We start from the raw sequence: 21,425 nt of genomic DNA, 5'->3' as shown, positions 1-21,425 counted from the left end.
TGAACACTCGGATTTGATTTTCCAAGGTGTATCTGTGTAGATATTTGGTCGGTGTTTTTTCTAAAAGAACATATATATATATATATATATATATATATATATATATATATATATAACTTATTTATTACATTATAAAATTTATGTATCATATTACTACATATAGATGAATTTTGTTTTTTTACTTAAATATTTTTCTTTAAAAGATTGGGTATATTGGGAGTAAAAAATCATGGTTAGAGAGTAAACAAATATAAAAGAATGACGCGCGTGCCAGCTCATCATATTGGTCCACTTTCCAATTTCATCGCTCTGTGTGTCCCTCTTTCTCTTTCCTCTGCCTCTGCTTTATCTATTTCTCTTCCACCGTATCAGGATCCTCCTCTTCCCACGATCACATAACCAAAACACCAGCACGAGGAACAATAAGAAGAAGAAAAAGAAAAAAAAAAAAAAAGGTCTTTGATTGGTGAATGATCTGCGATGGGGGTCTTACAGGAGAAGCTGTCCTCGTTCTATAAGAGCCGGTGGCTTGTGTTCGTCGCCGCAATGTGGTTGCAGTCATGGGCGGGTATCGGCTACCTCTTCGGGAGCATATCGCCGGTAATCAAGAGCTCCCTCGGTTACAACCAGAAGCAGCTCGCCATGTTGGGTGTCGCCAAGGACCTCGGCGACGCCGTCGGCTTCGTGACGGGGCTGCTCTGCGAGTTGTTACCTATCTGGGGTGCTCTTCTTGTGGGTGCTGCTTTGAATCTCATCGGTTATGGCTGGGTCTGGTTGATTGTAACTGCTCAAGTTCCAGTTTTGCCTTTGTGGGCTGTGAGTTTCTCTGTTCTTTTTGTTCTTCTTCCTTGTTTGGATTTTACAACTTTCCCATTTTATAATATGATGGTGATCAGATTTTTTCATTTGGGGGAGGGTGTTGTATTGTTACTATCAATTTTGACATATTGTCTTTTTCTCTGTGATTTTGTTCTCTTAAATTGGATTTGAAGTTACTCGATTGTGTGTTAGTGGATAGCCCCACATACATGTAATGTTTTGGATTTTCCTGAATCCGATTATTGCTGTTTTGTACAACTTTAAATTTACCGTGAGACATGAACATAACAATTTGTATTTCTGACTTTAACGTTTGATTCTGTTCGCGTTTCTTCTACCCATCACTTCCTTTGATTCGTTGATCCCGGGTTTCCTGTTAACCAGAATCAACATAGTAACATTTTTTTTTATATCTTATTGGGTGAAGTGGGTTTCGTGGATCATTGTACGAAGTTCGTCTTGATTCCTCTTATTCTGGGCATTCTGTTTTGAAAGGGTTTAATTTTAACATGTGGTCGCAATAAATGGCTGTTTGATTGTTTGTTGAACTTGAAATGTGAGAGGACGCGGTTGTTGGCAGAATTGAACACCTTTGTACTTTAGAAACTCATCCTTTTATGATTGAATATTCCATTTATGCCTTCTCAACGCTCAATATTGATTTGGGGAATTTTCTCTTTCTCAACAGCTTTTGTTTTTATTTCTTCTTTTTCTGTTTTTATTTTTTCCATGAACATCAGTATACCAGCGTGATGATGAGTCACCGTCAGCTTTAAAAATTATGAAACGAAGTGTGAAATATGTGGAACTTAATTAATGGTTTTGCACGATACTAAACACCTAATTAATAAAACTTCACTGTGCTCAATTTTGCTGTTAGCTGTCTCCCATATGAACGAACATGTGACGTGATGCCAAAACTTGGCCAAATTTTCTAACAATTAGTACAAAGAGACAACTTAAATAATTGATCTCCCTTTGGTTATTTATTCTATTCTTCCTTTTGTTTTGTTCTGTTCTCTGGTGTGCTGCTATTGGGAAATGTATACGCATTAATCTTTAGTAACGACAGACATAGTTCCTTGCTGTGCTAGATTTCTCATTATAATTTTTTTATATGTATCAAACCTGCAAGATGCTACTTGAGATTGAAAAGTTGTTTTACCAATAGAGTTTGGACCGTAGTAATGACCTTAACTAGAAGGAAGTATGGAGATGGGCTTATCCGTACTATTGATGTGTAGTAGTTTGATGTTTCATGAGCATTATTTAATAAAAATATCATCACTCTGTTAACGTTTTATGATGAAAATATGCATTTCATAACAATATAATCAATCATTAGAAATCAGCATAGCACCTTTATTTCTTCACGAGATGTCTTTCAATGATATTTCTTGGCCATAATACCAAGTTAAGTGATGAATGGTTATTGTCATGCAGATGTGTGTTCTTATCTTTGTGGGAACAAATGGTGAAACCTACTTTAACACAGTTTCTCTGGTGTCTTGTGTACAAAATTTCCCCAAAAGCCGGGGTCCTGTGGTGGGAATCCTAAAGGGCTTCGCAGGGTTGAGTGGTGCAATCTTGACACAGATATATGTATTGTTCCATGCCCCTGATCACGCATCATTAATATTTATGGTTGCTGTTGGTCCTGCATTGGTAGGAATAGGTCTTATGTTCCTTGTTCGGCCTGTTGGGGGTCACAAACAAGTCAGGCCAACAGATGGAAAATGCTTCACATTTGTGTATGGTGTGTGCCTCCTATTGGCTGTTTATTTGTTGGGAGTTATGGTTGTCCAAGATCTAGTTCCAGTGAGTGAAACTGTAGTATCTGTATTCACAATTATTCTCTTGCTGATCCTTGTTATCCCAATTGTTATTCCCATTATGTTGAGTTTTGGCCCTGAGCCAAGAAATCCAGAAGAAGAGTTCCTTCTTCCAGAACCACATAATAAAGAACCAGGGAAGTCTCAGTTGGATTCTGATGAAGTAATATTGAGTGAGTTGGAAGATGAGAAGCCTAAGGAAGTGGACATGCTCCCTGCATCAGAGAGGCAAAAACGTATAGCACACTTACAACAAAGACTGCTCCAAGCAGCTGCAGAAGGAGCAGTGAGGGTGAAGAGGAGGAGGGGACCACACAGAGGGGAAGATTTCACCTTGACACAAGCATTAATCAAAGCAGACTTTTGGCTTCTTTTCATTTCCATGATCATGGGTTCTGGATCCGGGTTGACTGTAATTGACAATCTGGGTCAGATGAGCCAATCTCTAGGATATGACAATGCACATATATTTGTCTCCATGGTCAGTATTTGGAACTTCCTTGGCCGTGTTGGAGGAGGTTACATATCTGAGCTTGTTGTGAGGTAAAAAAAGAACAGGTTTTACACTCATTGATTGTTTAATTCAGCTTAGAAATCACTTTAAATTTGTTAGATGTGTCTCCTTTACATCTCATTCAATTTCAAATTCCATGATGTTTTTACTTGGGCAGAGATTATGCATATCCAAGACCAATTGCATTGGCTGTATTTCAACTCATTATGACTGTTGGACATCTTTTCATTGGTATGGGATGGCCAGGGGCAATGCATGTTGGCACGTTACTGGTTGGACTTGGTTACGGGGCTCATTGGGCAATTGTTCCAGCCACTGCCTCAGAGTTGTTTGGTCTGAGAAACTTTGGTGCACTGTACAATTTCATCACTCTGGCAAACCCTACAGGAACACTGGTCTTCTCTAGTCTCATTGCCAGCACCATCTACGATTCTGAAGCAGAGAAACAACACCCCCAAAGTATGGGATCACTGTTGTTGCATTTGCCAAATGTTGCTGCTGAGTCTCTCAAGTGTGAAGGAAGTGTATGCTTTTTCCTAACTTCCATGATCATGGCAGGATTGTGCGTAGTTGCAGCAGGGCTATGCACGGTTCTAGTGTTAAGAACAAGGATTGTTTATGCCAACCTATATGGAAAAACTTCTTCTAGTAGACTTCGATTATGAGAGAGTTTGGACTGTGTATTTTGGTGTCCTATACTTTTGAAGTTACTGTTGCCGATTTTACTTCAAGAAAGATTGAAAAGAAGCTGAAGCAATCATTGATTTGAAGCTGTCTCTGGTGTGGAAAGCCAAAGAAGGGATAGTTTTACCAAAAACAAGGGAGAAAAAAACTAAGTGTGTTGTCCGATTGCTTCTACCACTTGGCTTTGTGCATTCTGTTCCATTTTTGTTGTGTTATAATATTCTTTCCTTTTTCAAGTAAAAGTTTGATTGGCATTAAAATTTCAAACTGATCAGTTTCTACTCTTGTTCCACTTATTTTGTTACTACGGAAACAAGAAATGTGTTCTCATTTGTGGTAGTGCTAACTGCTAAGATTATATGCTGTATTTTATTAAAAAAATTATCATATACCTCCAGAAGCTCAATAGAAGACTTCTTTAATTTTTGACAATTTTTTAATTGCAGCATCTAACTCTCCCAGAAGAAAGTTGCTCTTAGAATCATAATCTTATTTCACTTCTGACAACTAGACTATAGCTGCATCTGACACGGCAAATCACGGGTGCAAATTTGTTTGAAAATGATAATCCCCTTAGAACATCCAAACAAATATCAAATAAGATTCAATTTTTTAATCTCTTTCAAACAGTGTATTACTTAATAAAGCTGACTCATTAATTAAGAAGTTACACAAAATGGTATATGCTATCTCATTCACAAGATTGTATCACATTATTAATCTCAAATCACTTATGTCCCATATGAGCACCATATGAGCACCATTCACTCGTATAGATTTGAGTACAAGCTTATGAAATTGGTGTGGTTATCAATATTAGTATTAGTTAACTTCCATTCATTTATATTTGGAACTTAATCTTTATATGATAACTTATCTTGATCTTTTATTTTTATATGTTTTTCATTAATTTAATATTTCCTCGTATAATTGGGAAAACTGTTCATTAATAGAAATTTGTAAATGTTTTGTTAAATCAGATTTTGAAATCCATAGTTGAACATAGTTAGAAAATAGATTTGAGATTTAGAGTTACGAATTTGGAAATTTAGAATTGAGAGGTAAAAATATTAAATTTCAAAATTTGATTAATGAATGTATTGAATTTTGGAATTTGATTAAGGAGTGTGCTAAATTTTAAAATCTGATTAAGGAGTGTATCAAATTTTGAAATTCAGTTAAGGATGTTAAGACAAAATTATCTAGAGAATAGATCGTTTAAGAAACCCATATTTTGAAGTTTAACAATAAACATTAAACGAAATATCTATTCAGAAAGTAAAACATGTACTTGAGTTGATGAGTCTAAGTGTTTGTTCAATGAAAATGAAAATCTAAGGTTTTATACAAAAAGCTAGACAAATTATAAGTGATAATACAAAGTCTTTTCAAAATAAGAACATATAAAACAATGTTTTCCTGAATTCTATATCATCAAACATGTTTGCGAAAACATCTGACCAATAAGAAAAACATACATGAACCTTTTGTCAATATGGTTAAGGATTTTTATTAATGAAATGTTAAAAAGAAAAACAATTTTATAAAGGTACCATGTAAGGGATATGTGCAAAAAAAAAAAAAAAGATATGTTCTCAACTTTCTAATTGAACATCTATTCTTGAGAAATCTAAAAATAGTGTTATAAGTGAAAGAGTCTTGTGAAAAATATTGTCTAATGTAAAAAGTGCTAAGATCTACATCTCAAATAGCTTTTCATAAGAGTCTAATGCTTTACATCGTCTATTGTCAATCGTCTAACATTTCTTAAACATTATACCTGAACGATGCATTAATTACTAATGAGACATATGACAAGATATTTTGAACAAAGCAATATAAATTAACGTCGGTTAAAAATATTTAATGTCATTTAATGCATGTGCTATAAAGTATTTTTTTTGCTTGTATTATATGTCCTTGTTATATGTGTAAAACATGAATACCTAAAGGGTTCATCAGAACATATGCACATGTTGCATAAAGACGTTGAAAGAAGAGAAAAACATTCTGGAAATAATTCTCTTGAAGATTTCTACTCTGGAAAACCGTACAAGTTACTCTTCAATCTAAACTCTAATGAAGCACTATACCTTTGAAGAAAAGACTAAAATCTGACCTCTCTCCTAAAGGCTACCTGCTCTGTTGAAATTATCTCATCATCTAACGGTCATCTTTTAAGAGAGCCTATATAAAGAAAATCAACTGAAGAAAAGGGTTAGTTGGTTAAAGGAGAAAAATAGAATAGGTGAAAAATATAAGAAAAAAAAGATGAAAAGAAAAAGAGAGAGTATGCTCAAGAAAGATCACCATTTATCATCGTTAAAAACCTCTCTGTGATAATTGATTATCTTAAGTAACTAATCGATTATTGTAGAGTTTTTTTACTCCAAAACAAATTTTAAAGCATAACTTACATGGAATCAACAACATATAAAGCCTTATACATAAAACTACTCATCACAAAAGCTTTAACACATCAAACAAGTCTTCATGAAGGTCTTCTTACAATGTGAGCACTTGAGACTTAATTTGGGCATCACCAAACTTCTATACTTCATGATTTTTCTAACAACAACGTCTTATACTCTTCAACCCAATAGATATGATGAAAGCAAGCTCAAACAAGATAAAATATGAAGAAAAAGTTATCATCACATCAAGTCTTCTACTATACCTTTAAGCCTACAACATTTGATGCTTCTAGAATGAAAGGAAGAGAAAGGACAAAAGAGAAAAGAAGAAATAAGAAGAGAAAAAAGCCCTACTTGAATATCTACTCTAAAGTTTGTCTTCATGCCCATAGTGTCTAATGCAAATGCTCAAAGAAGAGAAGAGAGAAAGGCTAGAGAGCCAACAAAATTCAAGTGCTTTGTTAAACTAGGAGTTGTTAGAATACTTGGGAGTCATACACTTGTAACTTAGGAGTGGTTAGAATACTTGGGAGTCAAGAGTGATGGATAATACTCAACCAAGAGTGGGTAAACTTGATCTAGACGTGTTGTCTAGGGATAGATCTTGGAGAGGCTAAAATTGGACTAGCCTTGTTGACTAGGGGACCAAGAGTGGTGTAAGAATACTCAACTAGACATGTTTTTTAGGGATAGATCCTAGAGAGGCTAAACTCGGACTAGTCATGTTGACTAGGGAACTAGGAATGGTGTAAGAATACTTGCAACCAGGAAAAGGTTAAACTCATGTAATGTTTGATACGATTGGAACCCCTTAAGAGTTCTTAAGAGAGAATTGAACGTAGTTCAGATTGAGTGAACTAGTATAAAAATTGCACTTTATTGATTTTTCCTTAAAGGTTTTATAAAGTCTTTTGCAATGTCATCGTCTAAACATACTCTTACTTCAATTGGTATCTGAACCTACCTCAGAAGTTAGTTCCTAACAAAACTTGAGGAAATGACCCTGATCTTAAAAGTATTTCTTTTCAAAAATTAAAATTTTATTTAAAGCAATGAATGATCACAAGACATGTGTGACATTGTGAAGAATGAAAACCTCTTTTCAAAATGGGTTGTGTATATACATGGTCAACCTTCTTGTTTTAAAATCATATTTATCATTCTATAAGGTTCAAAATCATCTAATGATGGATAGTCAATATATTAGCAATTACATTTGAAAAAACATCACAAAATAAAACAATATTGATCAACATAAGATTAAAGCTAAATATTATCTTCTTACAAGCACTAACATTTAAAGCTTTATAAAAGCATCTGGTTCGAAAGATGAGATACCTAAGGGAGAAAAGTAAACCTAACCATTCATATCATCTGATGAGGATGAACATTTAAGACAATTAGTCACACACACACACACACACACACACACACACATATATATATATATATATATATAATTTATTTTTAAATTAAAAGCTTATGGTTTTGTTACTATCCTTTTTAATTTTATTTATTTTGTGTTTTTTTTTTATTTATTGTCTTTAAATCACTACAAGAAAATTTGCGTATTATCGATGAATATTTATCAACGGACCATGGTCCTTCGATAAATGATAGTTATCAACGGATTAATTGTCAAAAGCATGTTTTGTATTTACTGATAGAACATTTTGTTGGTAAGATATTCATGTTTTAACTTACTGACGGATCATCGTCCGTTGGTATGTTCTTCAATGAAATAAGGTCAAAATTTCTCTTTTCCCTCCCCATTTCATTTTCTCTATGATTTGTCTGATTCCTTCACCTCTATTAATGCACACATTCCTTGCTTTTTCATATTTTGCTCCTCTTTCACCTCTATTGTCCTAACTTTGAATTCCTCAACTTTGAATTCCCTAGATTGTCCTATTCCCCAACTTTGAATTCCCTAGGTTGTCCTCAACCTCCATTGTCCTAAATCCCGGTTTAGTGTTTATGTGAGATGATCGTAGTTGATGCCGACGTGAGAAGGGTGTCGACGTGAGAAGGGTGTTGCAATGAAAGATCAACATGATTTATTAGATTTATTGGTTTTAATCTTTGTTTGAATTTGTTTTTTATAGAAATGAAAAGGACATGAGGTGCCTCTATATACTGGACTGAGAGTTCTATAGAGGGTGAAGCTAGAAGAAGACCTACGACATATGCTTGTTAAAGGGGTCATGGTGGTGAAGATGCAACATTAGTTGATCTTGATGTTTAGGAGGATGTTATTAAGCAACACGAGGATGTTGTTCACGAAGAACATTTAATGGTTAAATATCCCGGAGGTCCACACGATAATTCTTTGCTGACAAACTATGTTGATCACGTTGCATATGAATTGTGGGAAAGTTGAGTTAGTAATGTTTTTTCTTATTTTATGGTTGACGACTTATTTAAATTTTATATTCAATTTTTATTTGTAGTATCTAGAGGAGATAAAGTTGGTCTCATGGAAATAAATAAATAAATTTGGAGCATGTTATCTTGTTCTTCAAAATTATGTATTGAATTCTATGCCTTTATGCAATATTTCGTACGATTAGCTAATAATGAATTGATATTGACATTTGTTGATAGATGACATAAAGAGTCAAACACTTTCCATGTTACTACTGGTGAGATGATCGTCACACTAGATTACGTGCCCACTCCTTCCACGTCCTAAGAATACATACGTCTTTTTCTTGGTTGACCATTAATTTTATCAGACTTTATAATGAGAACAATAAAACTACGATCAAAAGCAATTTCTCGAATCTACTAAATTAACTGACAACATGTGGAAAAAAATCTGATCAGTTGTAAAGTTATTTGTGTAATCTCTCACACATTTCATTTATAAAAGAAGAGAAATCTGACATGAAGCTAAAATTTACTAGTGATTCCATAAAACATAAAAGACAATATTTCATTTTAGAATGTAACTACCTACAATATCACATCAATATAGAATATCCCACTTGTTCAATAATAATAATTAGAGATCAACAAACTCATAAAACAAAACATTCTAAATAGATTTTTAAAAAGTTACAAATTGTAAACAAAGGAAGCAAAATAAATTAAAAAAATTAAAAAAAAACTTAATAAAAACAATACCATATTTCAAAATTCAATAGAAAAGTGTAACTGAATTTTAAAATTTGGTGAATATTCAAAGTTGGATTTAGAAATCCATGTGTTTCCAAGATTGTATTTCAACATTCATAAGATTACTAAACCTAATTTCAAAATTGGGTGGGTTTATTAAATTGGATTTTGAAATTTAGTAAGTTTCTTAATCAAATTTCAAAATCATATGAATTTTTAAATCAGATTTTAAAATTTGACGAGTTTCCAAATCTATTGAGTTAATTAATTTAATTTCAAAATTCAATAAACCTCTCAATTTAATTTGAGAATCTAGTGTTTTTCTAAATTGGATTTCAAAATCTGATTATTATTAAAACTTTTCACTGTATTTTTCGAAATGAGGTTAATACTTTTACAAACCAAATTTCAAAATCTAATGCAAAATATAATAAAAATAAATATCAAAATTTTATTCGAAAACAAAACTATAAGAAAAGGAAAAAAAAAAGTGAATATGTGTACCTGTTTTCAAAACAAAAGATGTACGAAAATGAAGGAAATTTCAACCAAAGTGATAAAAATAAAGAAAGTTATTCAAAGGCAAAGAAACCTAAAGTTAACGCTGTTAAAATAAAAACTAAAATTGAAGTTGAAGAAGAGAATAAAATGTGATTTGTTTTTAAATGTGAAAATTATTTCTACTTATTTAATTAATTTATTATTTCATATATATATATATATATATATATATATATATATATATATTAAAAGAATATATTTGCCATCACAATGAAATTTGGAGGTTATTGGTGAGCTCACTGTTGATATCATATCACCCAGCACCATGGCATACCACGCACGAGGGACAGAGGGTTTCTCCCTACATCCCTCCTGTTTAAATTTTTCTATTTTACTAAATTACCTTTAGTAAAAATGATTTTACTTATACCTCCACACTCCTCTCTTTCTCTTGCCTCTCTTCATCTCTTCTTCAACTTCAAAGGATCAATTTCAGTTTATTGTGCTTCCATTTTTGAACTTGCTTCTCCTTCGTTTGGTCTTTAAATCCTCTTCGTTTTAGTGTTTCAGTTTACTGATTTGAATGTATATTTATTTGTTTTATGACATTTATTGTGTGCTGTGGGGTTGGTTATTTATTTTTAGATTATTAATTAAATTTTTTTGTATATTTATTTATTTAAACTTTATAATTATTTTATTTTTAATTGATTTAATAATATTTTATATGTACTTTTAAATAATAAAAATTATTTTCTTATGAAAAATAATTAGAAAGCGTCAACAAAAATGAAGATAGATAGTCTTCTATTTCGGTCTTTTTATTCTTTTTAACTTTTTTTACTGAAGGGCAATTGTGGAATGGCATGGTAGAAGAAGAAGCCTGTGGTGGTGTAGAGAGAAACTCTCGAAGGGACATAAAAATTTATAAACCATGGCTAACACGTGGGGTATACAAAATTATGCACCGTGCCAGCACGAGGCTGTATAAAGAATCAACGACGGAGCCATGGTAAGGGGAGAGAGGAAGATGAAAATGATAATTATATTTAAATGTAATCTTTTATATATTTATTAGATAAATTTATATTGTCTTCTAAATCTAAATAAACAATTTAGTTTTGGTCACAGATATTTTAAATATCTAAATATTTAAATAAATTATGATTTTTAATTTGATAATATTTTAAATTTACAATACAATGTATAATAAACAACATTTATGTGAACAATAAATCACCTATTCATGTTAAATTTAATAAAATAATTTAGTGTGCATACGTTTGGAACAACTACAGCTAGAAAAGAAGTTGAATAGAGGAATATAATTATTTTTTTACAATTAGACAAGATTTTCTAATGGATAAATAGAATTAACACTTTTTTTTTTATTGGTTAACCTAAATTTGTGGGCTACATCAATTTCTTTCTTAAGATAACCCTTAAGACATTCTACTAATCGAATGGATGATTAGGAGACAGAAATTGTTCTTGATTATCATGTATTAATCTCTCCCTAATATTAGAATCCTAAAATCAAGTAACATAAAACTTTAAAAGACAAAATTTAGTTCAGTGGTTTGCTTCACACAGTAAAGTATTACAAAGATTGTATAAGATTTGTGTTTTCTTCATCTAAGTTCTTTTATATAGAATTTTGAAAATGACAATTACTTCATCACTATTAGAGCAAAATCCAGCCCCTTATAATTTTTATTAAGCACTTAAATAACAACTTAAAACATGAAGAAGTTGTGTATGATAGACATTATACATATAATGACTGTAAGAACAAATAATATAACATCAAGTAGATCCTTCCATTACCTTTGATAGGAGATTGATGATAATCAAACCATAAATACAATGAAGACTTTAAGATGTGATAATGCAATCATTGGTAGTATCAAATTAATATTATTTATCTATAACAACATTAGTATTATTAAAGATAATAGCCAACAAAATAAAAAAGGTAAAGTCAACTGTAAATTGTTTTCCAACTAACACGAAATTGATTCCTATTAGGTTAGTTCTTATAAAATCTATACACTAAAAGGAATAGTCAAATACAATAAAAATAACACAAGAAGAAAAAGATAAAATAAAAATATTAAATAATAAAATAATAAAAGAAAGAAATAAGTAAAATTGCACAAATATAAAGGAGATAAAAACATTAATAAAGAAAATAGGTTGATTCTATTATTTTTTTCAAAAAAGGATTCATAATTGGTTATCTAAGTATTATTGTTCAATTAGTTGTTATCGTCAATTTTCAAATTAATCAATATAAATTATCAATTAATTTGTTGGCATTCTTTCTATTAATAAGAACTTTGTAGATTAACCATAGTAAATATCACTAAAGTATATTTTCATATTCTAGCAATCATTATATATATGTGTTTTTTTCTGACAGAGCAGAAAAATACATCATAATAAGTTGAGCATACTATAACTTTATAATCCATCCTCCTGTTTTATCATCTCATTTATTCAATTTACAATCAATTTACTTGGAAACCAATAAGTTCAATTGAACAAACAAAATAGAATTTATTTCATACATTAACTTGTCCAATAATATTTAATACATTATTTATACATAAAACTATATATTCAATCCAAATATTACATTAACCTATCTATACAATACTAAATTATAGTCAAGTTTCTATAAGTTACTAATATTTAAAATAAAAGAAGTCGAGTTGATTATAGTACCTTTATCTTATAAGAATGTGAAGAGCATATAAAAAAATCTTGATAGTGTGGAGAAAAAGAGATAGCATAGCTTTAACAAACACTTGAATATTGTACAATACCTACATAAGTCAAAGAATAGCCAATAATTAGTGTTGAAGTTAATTATAAAAGAAATTGAGAAATAATGTTTTCTTGCCTTATCCAATTATGTGTTTTATGTACCCCATATCTCCTAATAAGCATTTTATATAAAAAAAATTATTATTCAACAAGATCAAACATCATCACCTCTCAAGGATCAGCATAAAAAACAAAAATCTTGCAAAATTCTAACACCTTGAAGCTACAAAGCTATCTGTCATTGCATTATGTAAAGAAATCACTGAGTCTGTACTTTGAAAATTTAAATGAACGAATAACCAATCAAACATTACATCCATTTTAGAAACCGAGAATTCTTATTTAGATGTCTGAAATTTGCATATCCTTTCTAAAACTAATTTAAATGATAACATAAATATAGACATGTTTTTTCTCCTTTCAGAAGCTAATTAATAACACTAATATGCTTCTTACTAAACTCATTTAAAAGTTTCATTAGCCACAAGGATGATAAGGAATAAAAATTATAATTAAGGGGAGAGTAGAAACATTATCTAGTAAAAAATCAATAAGTAATAATGTAATAAGGAGTAAAGAATAAAACACAACCTATAATCAAATTGTAGACATTACACAAGGTTCTCAAAAGAAGGATTCATGTATAATTTATAAAAGTATATCCAATAACAAATAAATGAAAGTAATTGACCATGTAGAAGAACTGAAGCAAGACAAGATAAATAAACTAACAAACGATTCAAAGGAATGTTGCATACCACATATCTTAGAGGCAGATGATGATAACAGCACAAACAAGAGTGGTTTAACAATTTTTGTGATGTCCTCCTTAGAAGCCATTATCCAGCGCACACTAGCAGCTGCAAGAACAACTGCACTGTTAATAGATAATTTTGGATCCTTTATAATTTTTTTATTGTTTCAATTTAGTATTTTAATTAGTACAAAAAGTTTATTTTATGACTAAGAAATGACATTGACAATGTTGCAAGAAATGACAATACAGAAATTTTATGACTAACGCTGATTATAAAAGAAATTATCTTTAATAATATTGAGGGTATTCAAGAGACAATGTTCCCTCTCGGTCTCTATTTTCTGAAAGTATAATCATTTATTAAAATGACAAACAGATCTCTCTCTCAACCTCTCTTATTTATTATCTTGTTCTTTCAGTTCACTGACCTATAACGAAACCTAATAGACCTCCATTACATTATATTCTCTTGTCCTTTTACACTTAACATTTAGTGTCATTACAACATTGTCGATCTTAAATCTCTACACTACAAGTTTCCCTTAATAAAAAAAAGTCAGCATCCTCTAACAAGTGTAAGAGCTACACAGTCGCTGCCTTAGTCAGAGCACGAAGTTTGTTCCTAGGTTCATTTCTAACCATAATTATATGAAATTTATCAATATTTAGTCCAAGTTAATTGTTGTCTTAATTTCAATTCATGTTCAACTCTCATTCCCTTCCTCTCTCACCCACTACATGTTTGATCCTTGGACTGAATCAAATTGATTCTTGAGAGACGATCAAAGAGTCATTTCCTAATATACTCACTTTAATTGCAACATTTAATTTGATTGAATATGACTCCGACACCAGTAGCCTTCGTTTTCCATTCCTCAAAATCGTCTCCTTGAGTCCTGTTAAGAACTAACCCAACAAGGTTAACTCTGATACCAACTAAAATACTTGAAAAACACTGGAAGGGAGGTTGAATAGTATTATTGGAAAACTTTTTCATAATCAGTATGATATAGCTCCTTCATCATGATTGAAAGATTTTATGAAGATTGTTTAAAGGCTTGACTGTGAAATAAATTTAAGCAATATGTTATTTTCAAGTATTATTCAAAAGTTAAGAGATATTTGTTGTAGAGTTTTAATTAAGACTTGCTTTTTAATAGAAAATATTTAGAGTGGGAAGCTTGTGTATTAGAAATGAGAGTGCAACTACAGGTTTTGTAAGACAAGCATTGAGAGAGAATAAATTAATAAATGCACAAATACTTTTATACTAGTTTACTCCAACTAAGTTACGTCGAGTTTCTTCTATCCTTAGAAGGTTCTATTATAATCTTCAAAAAGATTACACTTGACTATTCTGACCACTCTTGGTATCCCTAGTTGAGTTTCATCCACTCCTAGTTGTGTAGTATTCTTCACCACTCTTGGAATTCCTAGACGCTCCTAGTATCAACTTGATACACTCTCTAGTTGAGTTTCACCCACTCCTGGCTTCCACCATACAATCTTGGTATCCCCTGATACGCTGCCTAGTGTTAAAAAAGTGATGCCTTATATCTACAGCCAAAAGAGGGGATGAATTGGATTTTTCTTTAAAAAATAATTTTTTCAAAGGCTTTGCAAAATCTTTGGTTTTCTTGAAATCAATTAAGCAAGAATGATGAATCAACAATAAAAGAGAAAGGAGAGAAAAATCAACACAATAATATATACTGGTTCGGCCAAGCCTACATCCAGTCTTCTTTCAACAACCTTAGTTGAAGGGATCCACTATAATGATAGAGTATACAAGAATACAAATATGTCCTCTCTCAATGCACTCTCTTACCCACTCAATATCACTTATAGCAATACGAGATGTGAACACCCTCATAATCTTACCAAACAGAGAACATTCCTAGCTATCTAGAAACCTTAAGAACAATCCCAACTCTCAAAGAGAACAATCACAGTAGAAGTCTCAGTAGAAGACAATCCTATTGAACCTAGAAGAAGAGAGAATGCAATTTGGCATATTGTCTTTAGTATATTTTTCAAGTTGTTACAAATGGTAGAGCACTCCTTTTATAGGAGAAGGAGTGACTCTAAGAGGGAACTAAAGTACTTGAACCTAAGAGAACTACATTGAACTAGAAAAGTTTCTTGAATCTTCCATTGTCCAAGTATAATGCATAGGAGCCTTCTCCCTTGAACTTTGTCCAAGGGCATGAATGGAAGCCTTCTCTATCTTTCTAGAAGATACCTTAAGGCTTAAGCAAACCCAAAATAGGAGCAACCCACTTTAAGACTTAAGCAAGAAGATCAAGAACTAGCCTAATTTATGCTAGCTTCAAATTGTGAATAAAAAACAAGGCTAAAAATAAGGTCATTGTGTCAAATAAAGGCCTAAAAGAAAGATATAAGTACATCTTTTACAAGCTTAAGATAAAGGAAAAAACTTAGTAATATATCCTCCATAGAAGTAGAGTCCTTTTATGTCATTCTTCTTCTTCCAACCTCTTAGCCATAATTCTTGTTAGAGGTTTAATGTTTCCTCTAGATGGTCCTCCATCAAACTCTCCTTCTTGGAAAGGATCTGACCTCAGATCGGAAGGATATCTAAGGGACAACAACCTTGGTTGTTTATTTCCTCCCAGATCAAAGATGTACCTGCACTATCCATCAACAAAAGGTAAGAACATTATATCCAACAAATTTAAGAGCATTAAGAAGCCACAAAACAATAGCCAAAACTATCAAAACAGATTAAAAAATGTTGATGACAACATCCTAGCAGCTTTGGCCCTTACTGACTATTATACTCAACTTTTTCTAAAGAACTCCAAAAATGATATAATTATTTTTTTTTGTGTTGTAAACTAGACTCAAATGGATTTCATATGACTACATGTATGTATTTTTTGACCTCTAAAATAGATGTAGTTAAATTTTCAAAATCATTTATTTATTGAACTATGCTGTGTGTGAGGAAGATTGATTTTGACCATTTCAATATAGTTATAATAAGATAAGGTTGGAAAAATACAAATACAAACAAAAGTAACCTGGAAAGAAGGAACAATGAAAAGAAGAAGGTGAATAGTTCAAGAAAAATATGTGAATAAAAGTAACCGTTCAAAATATTTGAAGTGGGAGAGGGAACGGTTACCCATGCTATTTGAAAGCTTACATGTGTAAATTAATGGTGACTAATCGTTGGAAAACACGAGGACATGTTGTCTGCAAAGTCATAATGATCTTAACTAGGGTGCTAGGGCGATAGATGAGTATGTGACAACCTTTATATTTTGTTGAGACTTAAGATTAGGGGGTTGTATTATGGCATTAGTCTGACCCTATGTGAAGAGGTTTGAAGAGCAAAAGCTGGATAATAATATTACTTGAACAAACTAATGGGGACGATGTCTCAAAACCAGTGAGTTCAGCCTTGGAGATGGATAACATGATACCAATATAATCGTTCAACACTTGACTCCATGAAATCCAACCCTAAGCTTGAGTCCAAATCTACAACCAAATACATGCGTTATTCGGACTAGAGCAGTTCTCCCTGCACCTCATCAGTCTCGTCCTACACCTCCCATTCTTTTATATTCAAATTTAAATCTTGAAAAATATTTTGATTTCCAAAAAAAAGCTGGCACAGGCATTGGAAAAGCAAATTCAAGACTCATATTTCCAATACCGCATTTCACATCCTAAAGACCCTACACCCCCTTCTTCTTTCTTCTTCTTTGCAAAATTTTAAATCTGATTTCTTAAATAGTAACACTCCTCCCTAACTATCAACAACCTGATACTACAAACCCCCTAACATGCACCCCCTGTTTCGTGGTTCCATCACTCACGGTAACATTTCCTTGAGTTCACGGTTTTCTCTTTGATTGTTTTGAGTTGAGTTGAGTTGATCCATGGTGATCATCTGGTGTGGTGATACTTGCTGGTTGGTGGGAGGAAGAAGAAGAGAGATGCAGTAACCAAAAATCAACAAAAAAATTAAACCCAAAACAAGGGACAGAAGCCAAACGCATGACGAATTGCGTTCCCTTTAGCCGCAGTGCGAAATGCGGACAACCACCCCCAAAACCAACCGCAGGTCGACCTGCGGTTACTATCAGCCGTTGATCCAGCTGCGGCACCACCATATCCGCACTTCCTGATGCGGCAGGCGTTAACCGCAGTTCCATTTACGGTTAACCCTGCATCTCGCCAAATTTCCATACACACAGTTCATATACCCCCAGCTCATATACCCAGTTAATTTGTTCACACTTTTCATACACAATTCATACACGGTACGAGCACAGATCAAGCAATTCATGATTCACACATCCATGAAGAAGATCTAGGAAAAATAATAGATCCAAAAACACGAGCTGAGGATAAAGGAAATTAAATGGTGAAAATGGTGGAGACAAATGAGGGAGGAGGACACCTGGTTAGGAGAAACAGAAGTACAGGGAGAAGTATAAGGGTTTTAGATTTAAAATTTTGTAAAGAAGAAAGAAGAAGGGAGTGTAGTAGGGTCTTTAGGATGTGAAATGCGGCAGTGGAAATAAGAGTTTAGAATTTACTTTTCCCAATGCCTATGCCAGCTTTTTTTTTGGAAATCAAATTATTTTCAAGACTCAAATTTAAAATATAAAAGAATGGGAGGTGTAAGACGAGACTGGAGAGGTGGAGGGAGAACTGCTCTTCGGACTAATATCTACCTTCACAAGATTTTACTGGCCTTTTGGAACTTACCCTAATCATTTCCCATCTATCAATCAAAGAGAGATAAGATATTCAAAGGCCAATCTAAAAACGTAGGCCAAAAATTAGATTAATTTCCTTTTGTAATTTGATAAAATTTTATTAATAGATATTGTTTAAAAACTCTCATATTTGGTTACTATTTTTATATATTATTATTATTTTTTAATTCAAATATTATTTTATTATTAGGAAAGTAGATGGTTTGTAAAATATTATTTTTTTAATTAAAATAAATTATTATTCCCGTGTCATGGGACAAAACTTTTTTGACTTAACCTATTTATTAACTTTGAGTCAAAGAATTTATTGTCTTCAGTTTAAGATACCGAGAATGTTAGCAGAACAACCTGAATAAATACATCCCAAATAAATAATTTACCTTCAGAAATTATATCAGTGGATTAAAATATATTTGACGGTAATATAAAATAAATCTTTATTACAATTATACATTCATGCATTGCCATCCAAATGAACAACATCGGAAAATGAAAGAATCACTTATATTTAACAGGACCACGGAAAAACTTGTTTACACATATTTAATTTCTTCAGGAAAACTTTTATTATTCAGCAATGAATCCACCATTCAAGAATTGAAGGTCGTGCAGTCTCTCCTTATCTCCCCATCTTTCCCAGTCTTCACTCCGACCCTTCCCAGCTTCCTGATGGCCGTCACAAACGCTTCGTTGAAGTCCGCAGCGTTGTTCGCGAACCGAACCACCGTGGGCTGCGACGCGGCGTCCGAAAACAGCACCTGGTCCGAGCTCAGTAGCCCTTTCCCCGACACCAGGTCTTGGTAATAGACGTTGTCAAACGCCGCAGGGGTTTGCGGGTCCAGCGCCACCGCTACGGTGGGGTCGGGGTTTCTCGGGCACCCCGCCATCAGTTCCTGAGCGTAGGAGGCATCGAGAGTTGGGTCCACGGAATTGGACGACGAAAAGGAGTATAAACGGTTGGCGAACTGATCGCAGTGCGAGAATCCGACGGTGTGAGCCCCGGAGAGGGCTATCATATCCGTTTGGGTGAGACCGTGCTTCTGGAAAAGCGCGTTGAGTTGGTCCAAGTTGAAGCTCGCTTTGGGGAGGTTTCCTTCTACGCGAGATGCCTTCGAAATTAACCCGTCTCTTCGTCCAAGCTCTACTTTGAATGAAGGACCTCCAAGCTGACATCACATGGTGTAAACTTTTCATAAACTATTATTATATATTTATATATATTTCTATAAATGGACGTAATCAATATCGACAAAGTCAAATTCTTGCAACACACGACGATTAAGTGAATAAAATGTAATTATTTTAACTTGAAAAATGGTTACCAAGCTTATGACGTCTCTGGTGGCTAGTGCCAAAATGTCTGCGCATGAGACCACACCGGGACATGAAGCTTCCACTGCTTGCTTTGCCTTGATCACAGTGTCAAACCCATCTCCTGGTAGCGAAAGATTTTCCGTGTAATCCTTTTCTGCGTCCCCATTTGGAGACGAAATTATCACAGAGGCATCACATCCCTGCATTCAATTCTCATCAACATCAATAATATAGAACAATATCATGCATGCTCTTAAGAAACAAACAACGAAATACCTCAACAAAGCAATCATGGAAAAAGAGACGCAGGGTTGCTTGTCCAGTTGTGATTGTCTGAGTAAACTTGTTTGTAACTGCTTGGGACACGATGGATTCCACGTTTGGACAAGACGAGTTATAGAAATTCTCTGATAATTGGCCTTCCCCCTTAGATATAAGCATCGTGAAAGCCATTAGAACCATCCTAGTGATGATCTTCATCTTCATCTTCTTCTTCTAGCTGCGTAAATTTCTCAACAAATTTGTATGTACCCTTCTGTTTATATATCTCTTTCTTTTCCGTGTGGTTAAGGAAGTGGCACAGTGGGATATACTAAAATTTGGAAGTCATAATCAAAAGAATGAGACAAACATGTGATGTATAATAGCTGGAAGCTGTCTTGTTCAAGTAGTGGTCATTTTAACTTGCCCAAGTGAAACCTTACAATTTTTTAATTAATTTTCCAAATTGGGTCTTATTAAGATGGCTGTAACTGGGTTCGATTATACTATTTAAAAAATAAAAATAAAAACCATTTACCACTACTAGCCTTTTGCTTTTCCCATTAATGAAAACAAAACTTAATGCGCATGGCATTTCAATATCATTTTTTCATTTTTACTATTTATTACATTCTTTTCTAGTTTATATGTGTTTCGTAGGCTTTATAAACCATAATGCGCATCGCCAGTAAATATTTGTTATATCTAGATATTTTTGTCTTATTATTATTAATGGTAATCAAATGGCGTCAGAACTTCAAATTAATATGTTACTGAGTTTATGTAATTAATTTTCATACAAATTTTTAGAACTCTATTTTTTTTCTAAAATTGGGAACACTCCTACAAAAATCTTTATTAGGGACCCTAAAAATCCACGAATAAAAGCTAATGATAATAGTTTATTAGTGTTCATGCTCAATGGACAAAAAATCCACCATAAAATTTTGGAAGCTATAACTTTTGCGTCCAAGGGTTACTAGCTCTATTAGTATAGGTCTCATTCACACTATATCACAATTTTTGTATTATAATAATATTAACACTAGCATTGTTCTAAACGAGATTATGTATTTTTATTGGGATGCAAAGCGTGATGGCTAATAAAATTTGAGATTGGAGAATTTGGATGTATGTGTCCTGAAGAGTGTGGGTAATGAAATTTGAGATTAGAGAATTTGGATGTATGTTCCTAAAGAGTGAAACACAGGAAAAAAAATCCACTTATAAAATTTCTCTAAAAGAGTTTGGATATTTTGAGTAATAGAGAGTAAGTATCATAGAGACTATGTATTTTTCTATGAAATGCTATGTGTCTAAATAGGATTTTGGATCCTATTACTCTTATGATAAAAACATATAGTATTGATGTTGATATCAAATAATATCAATTAAATAACAACTTATTGTATATATAATAATTGAAATTGCGAAAAAAATATTAGAAGGGGAGTTGAATAGTGTCAAGGAAAACTTTTCACGTGTCATGCTTAACAACTTTCGTAATGGCGGAATGATTTATACAAGTTGTTAGACGCTCGATTTATAACATTGTTTAAATCAAAGCGTTCAGAACTCAAGGCTTTTCAAGCACTTAACAAATTTACTACAAGGTCAAGATGAACA

General features: G+C 32.7%; 2 protein-coding genes across 3 annotated transcripts; one reads left to right on the top strand and one right to left on the bottom strand.

The window, feature by feature from the left end:
- Window positions 1-286: 286 nt before the first annotated feature.
- LOC106753947 (protein NUCLEAR FUSION DEFECTIVE 4) lies at window positions 287-4,281 on the top strand. 2 transcript variants are annotated; one of them, XM_014635837.2, is made up of 3 exons: window positions 287-816; window positions 2,263-3,194; window positions 3,323-4,281. In XM_014635837.2, the coding sequence occupies exons 1-3, from the start codon at window positions 481-483 to the stop codon at window positions 3,828-3,830; spliced, it is 1,776 nt and encodes a 591-aa protein (XP_014491323.1). In that variant the 5' UTR covers window positions 287-480; the 3' UTR covers window positions 3,831-4,281. The 2 variants fall into 2 exon arrangements, with proteins under 2 accessions (XP_014491323.1, XP_022633349.1); XM_022777628.1 differs by having other exon boundaries at window positions 3,412-3,723.
- Window positions 4,282-18,598: 14,317 nt separating this feature from the next.
- Window positions 18,599-20,159, bottom strand: LOC106753822 (peroxidase 55). Its single transcript, XM_014635682.2, has 3 exons — window positions 19,815-20,159; window positions 19,547-19,738; window positions 18,599-19,390 (listed from the first exon to the last, which is right to left on the bottom strand). The coding sequence occupies exons 1-3, from the start codon at window positions 20,022-20,024 to the stop codon at window positions 18,815-18,817; spliced, it is 978 nt and encodes a 325-aa protein (XP_014491168.2). The 5' UTR covers window positions 20,025-20,159; the 3' UTR covers window positions 18,599-18,814.
- Window positions 20,160-21,425: the final 1,266 nt, after the last annotated feature.

The sequence above is a fragment of the Vigna radiata genome, unplaced genomic scaffold (genome assembly GCF_000741045.1).
Source record: "Vigna radiata var. radiata cultivar VC1973A unplaced genomic scaffold, Vradiata_ver6 scaffold_7, whole genome shotgun sequence".
NCBI classification, from domain to species: Eukaryota; Viridiplantae; Streptophyta; class Magnoliopsida; order Fabales; family Fabaceae; genus Vigna; species Vigna radiata.
Note: the sequence above shows the minus strand (reverse complement) of the source record. Positions and strands in the feature narration are given on the sequence as shown.

Excerpts from the sequence above, each read along its gene's own strand:
- LOC106753947 (XM_014635837.2), top strand. The coding sequence starts at position 481 with ATGGGGGTCTTACAGGAGAAGCTGTCCTCGTTCTATAAGAGCCGGTGG. Across the intron at positions 817-2,262 it reads CAGTTTTGCCTTTGTGGGCT|ATGTGTGTTCTTATCTTTGT; the intron begins GTGAGTTTCTCT and ends ATTGTCATGCAG. Across the intron at positions 3,195-3,322 it reads ATATCTGAGCTTGTTGTGAG|AGATTATGCATATCCAAGAC; the intron begins GTAAAAAAAGAA and ends TTACTTGGGCAG.
- LOC106753822 (XM_014635682.2), bottom strand. The coding sequence starts at position 20,024 with ATGAAGATGAAGATCATCACTAGGATGGTTCTAATGGCTTTCACGATG. Across the intron at positions 19,739-19,814 it reads TCCATGATTGCTTTGTTGAG|GGATGTGATGCCTCTGTGAT; the intron begins GTATTTCGTTGT and ends AATTGAATGCAG. Across the intron at positions 19,391-19,546 it reads CCAGAGACGTCATAAGCTTG|CTTGGAGGTCCTTCATTCAA; the intron begins GTAACCATTTTT and ends ATGTGATGTCAG.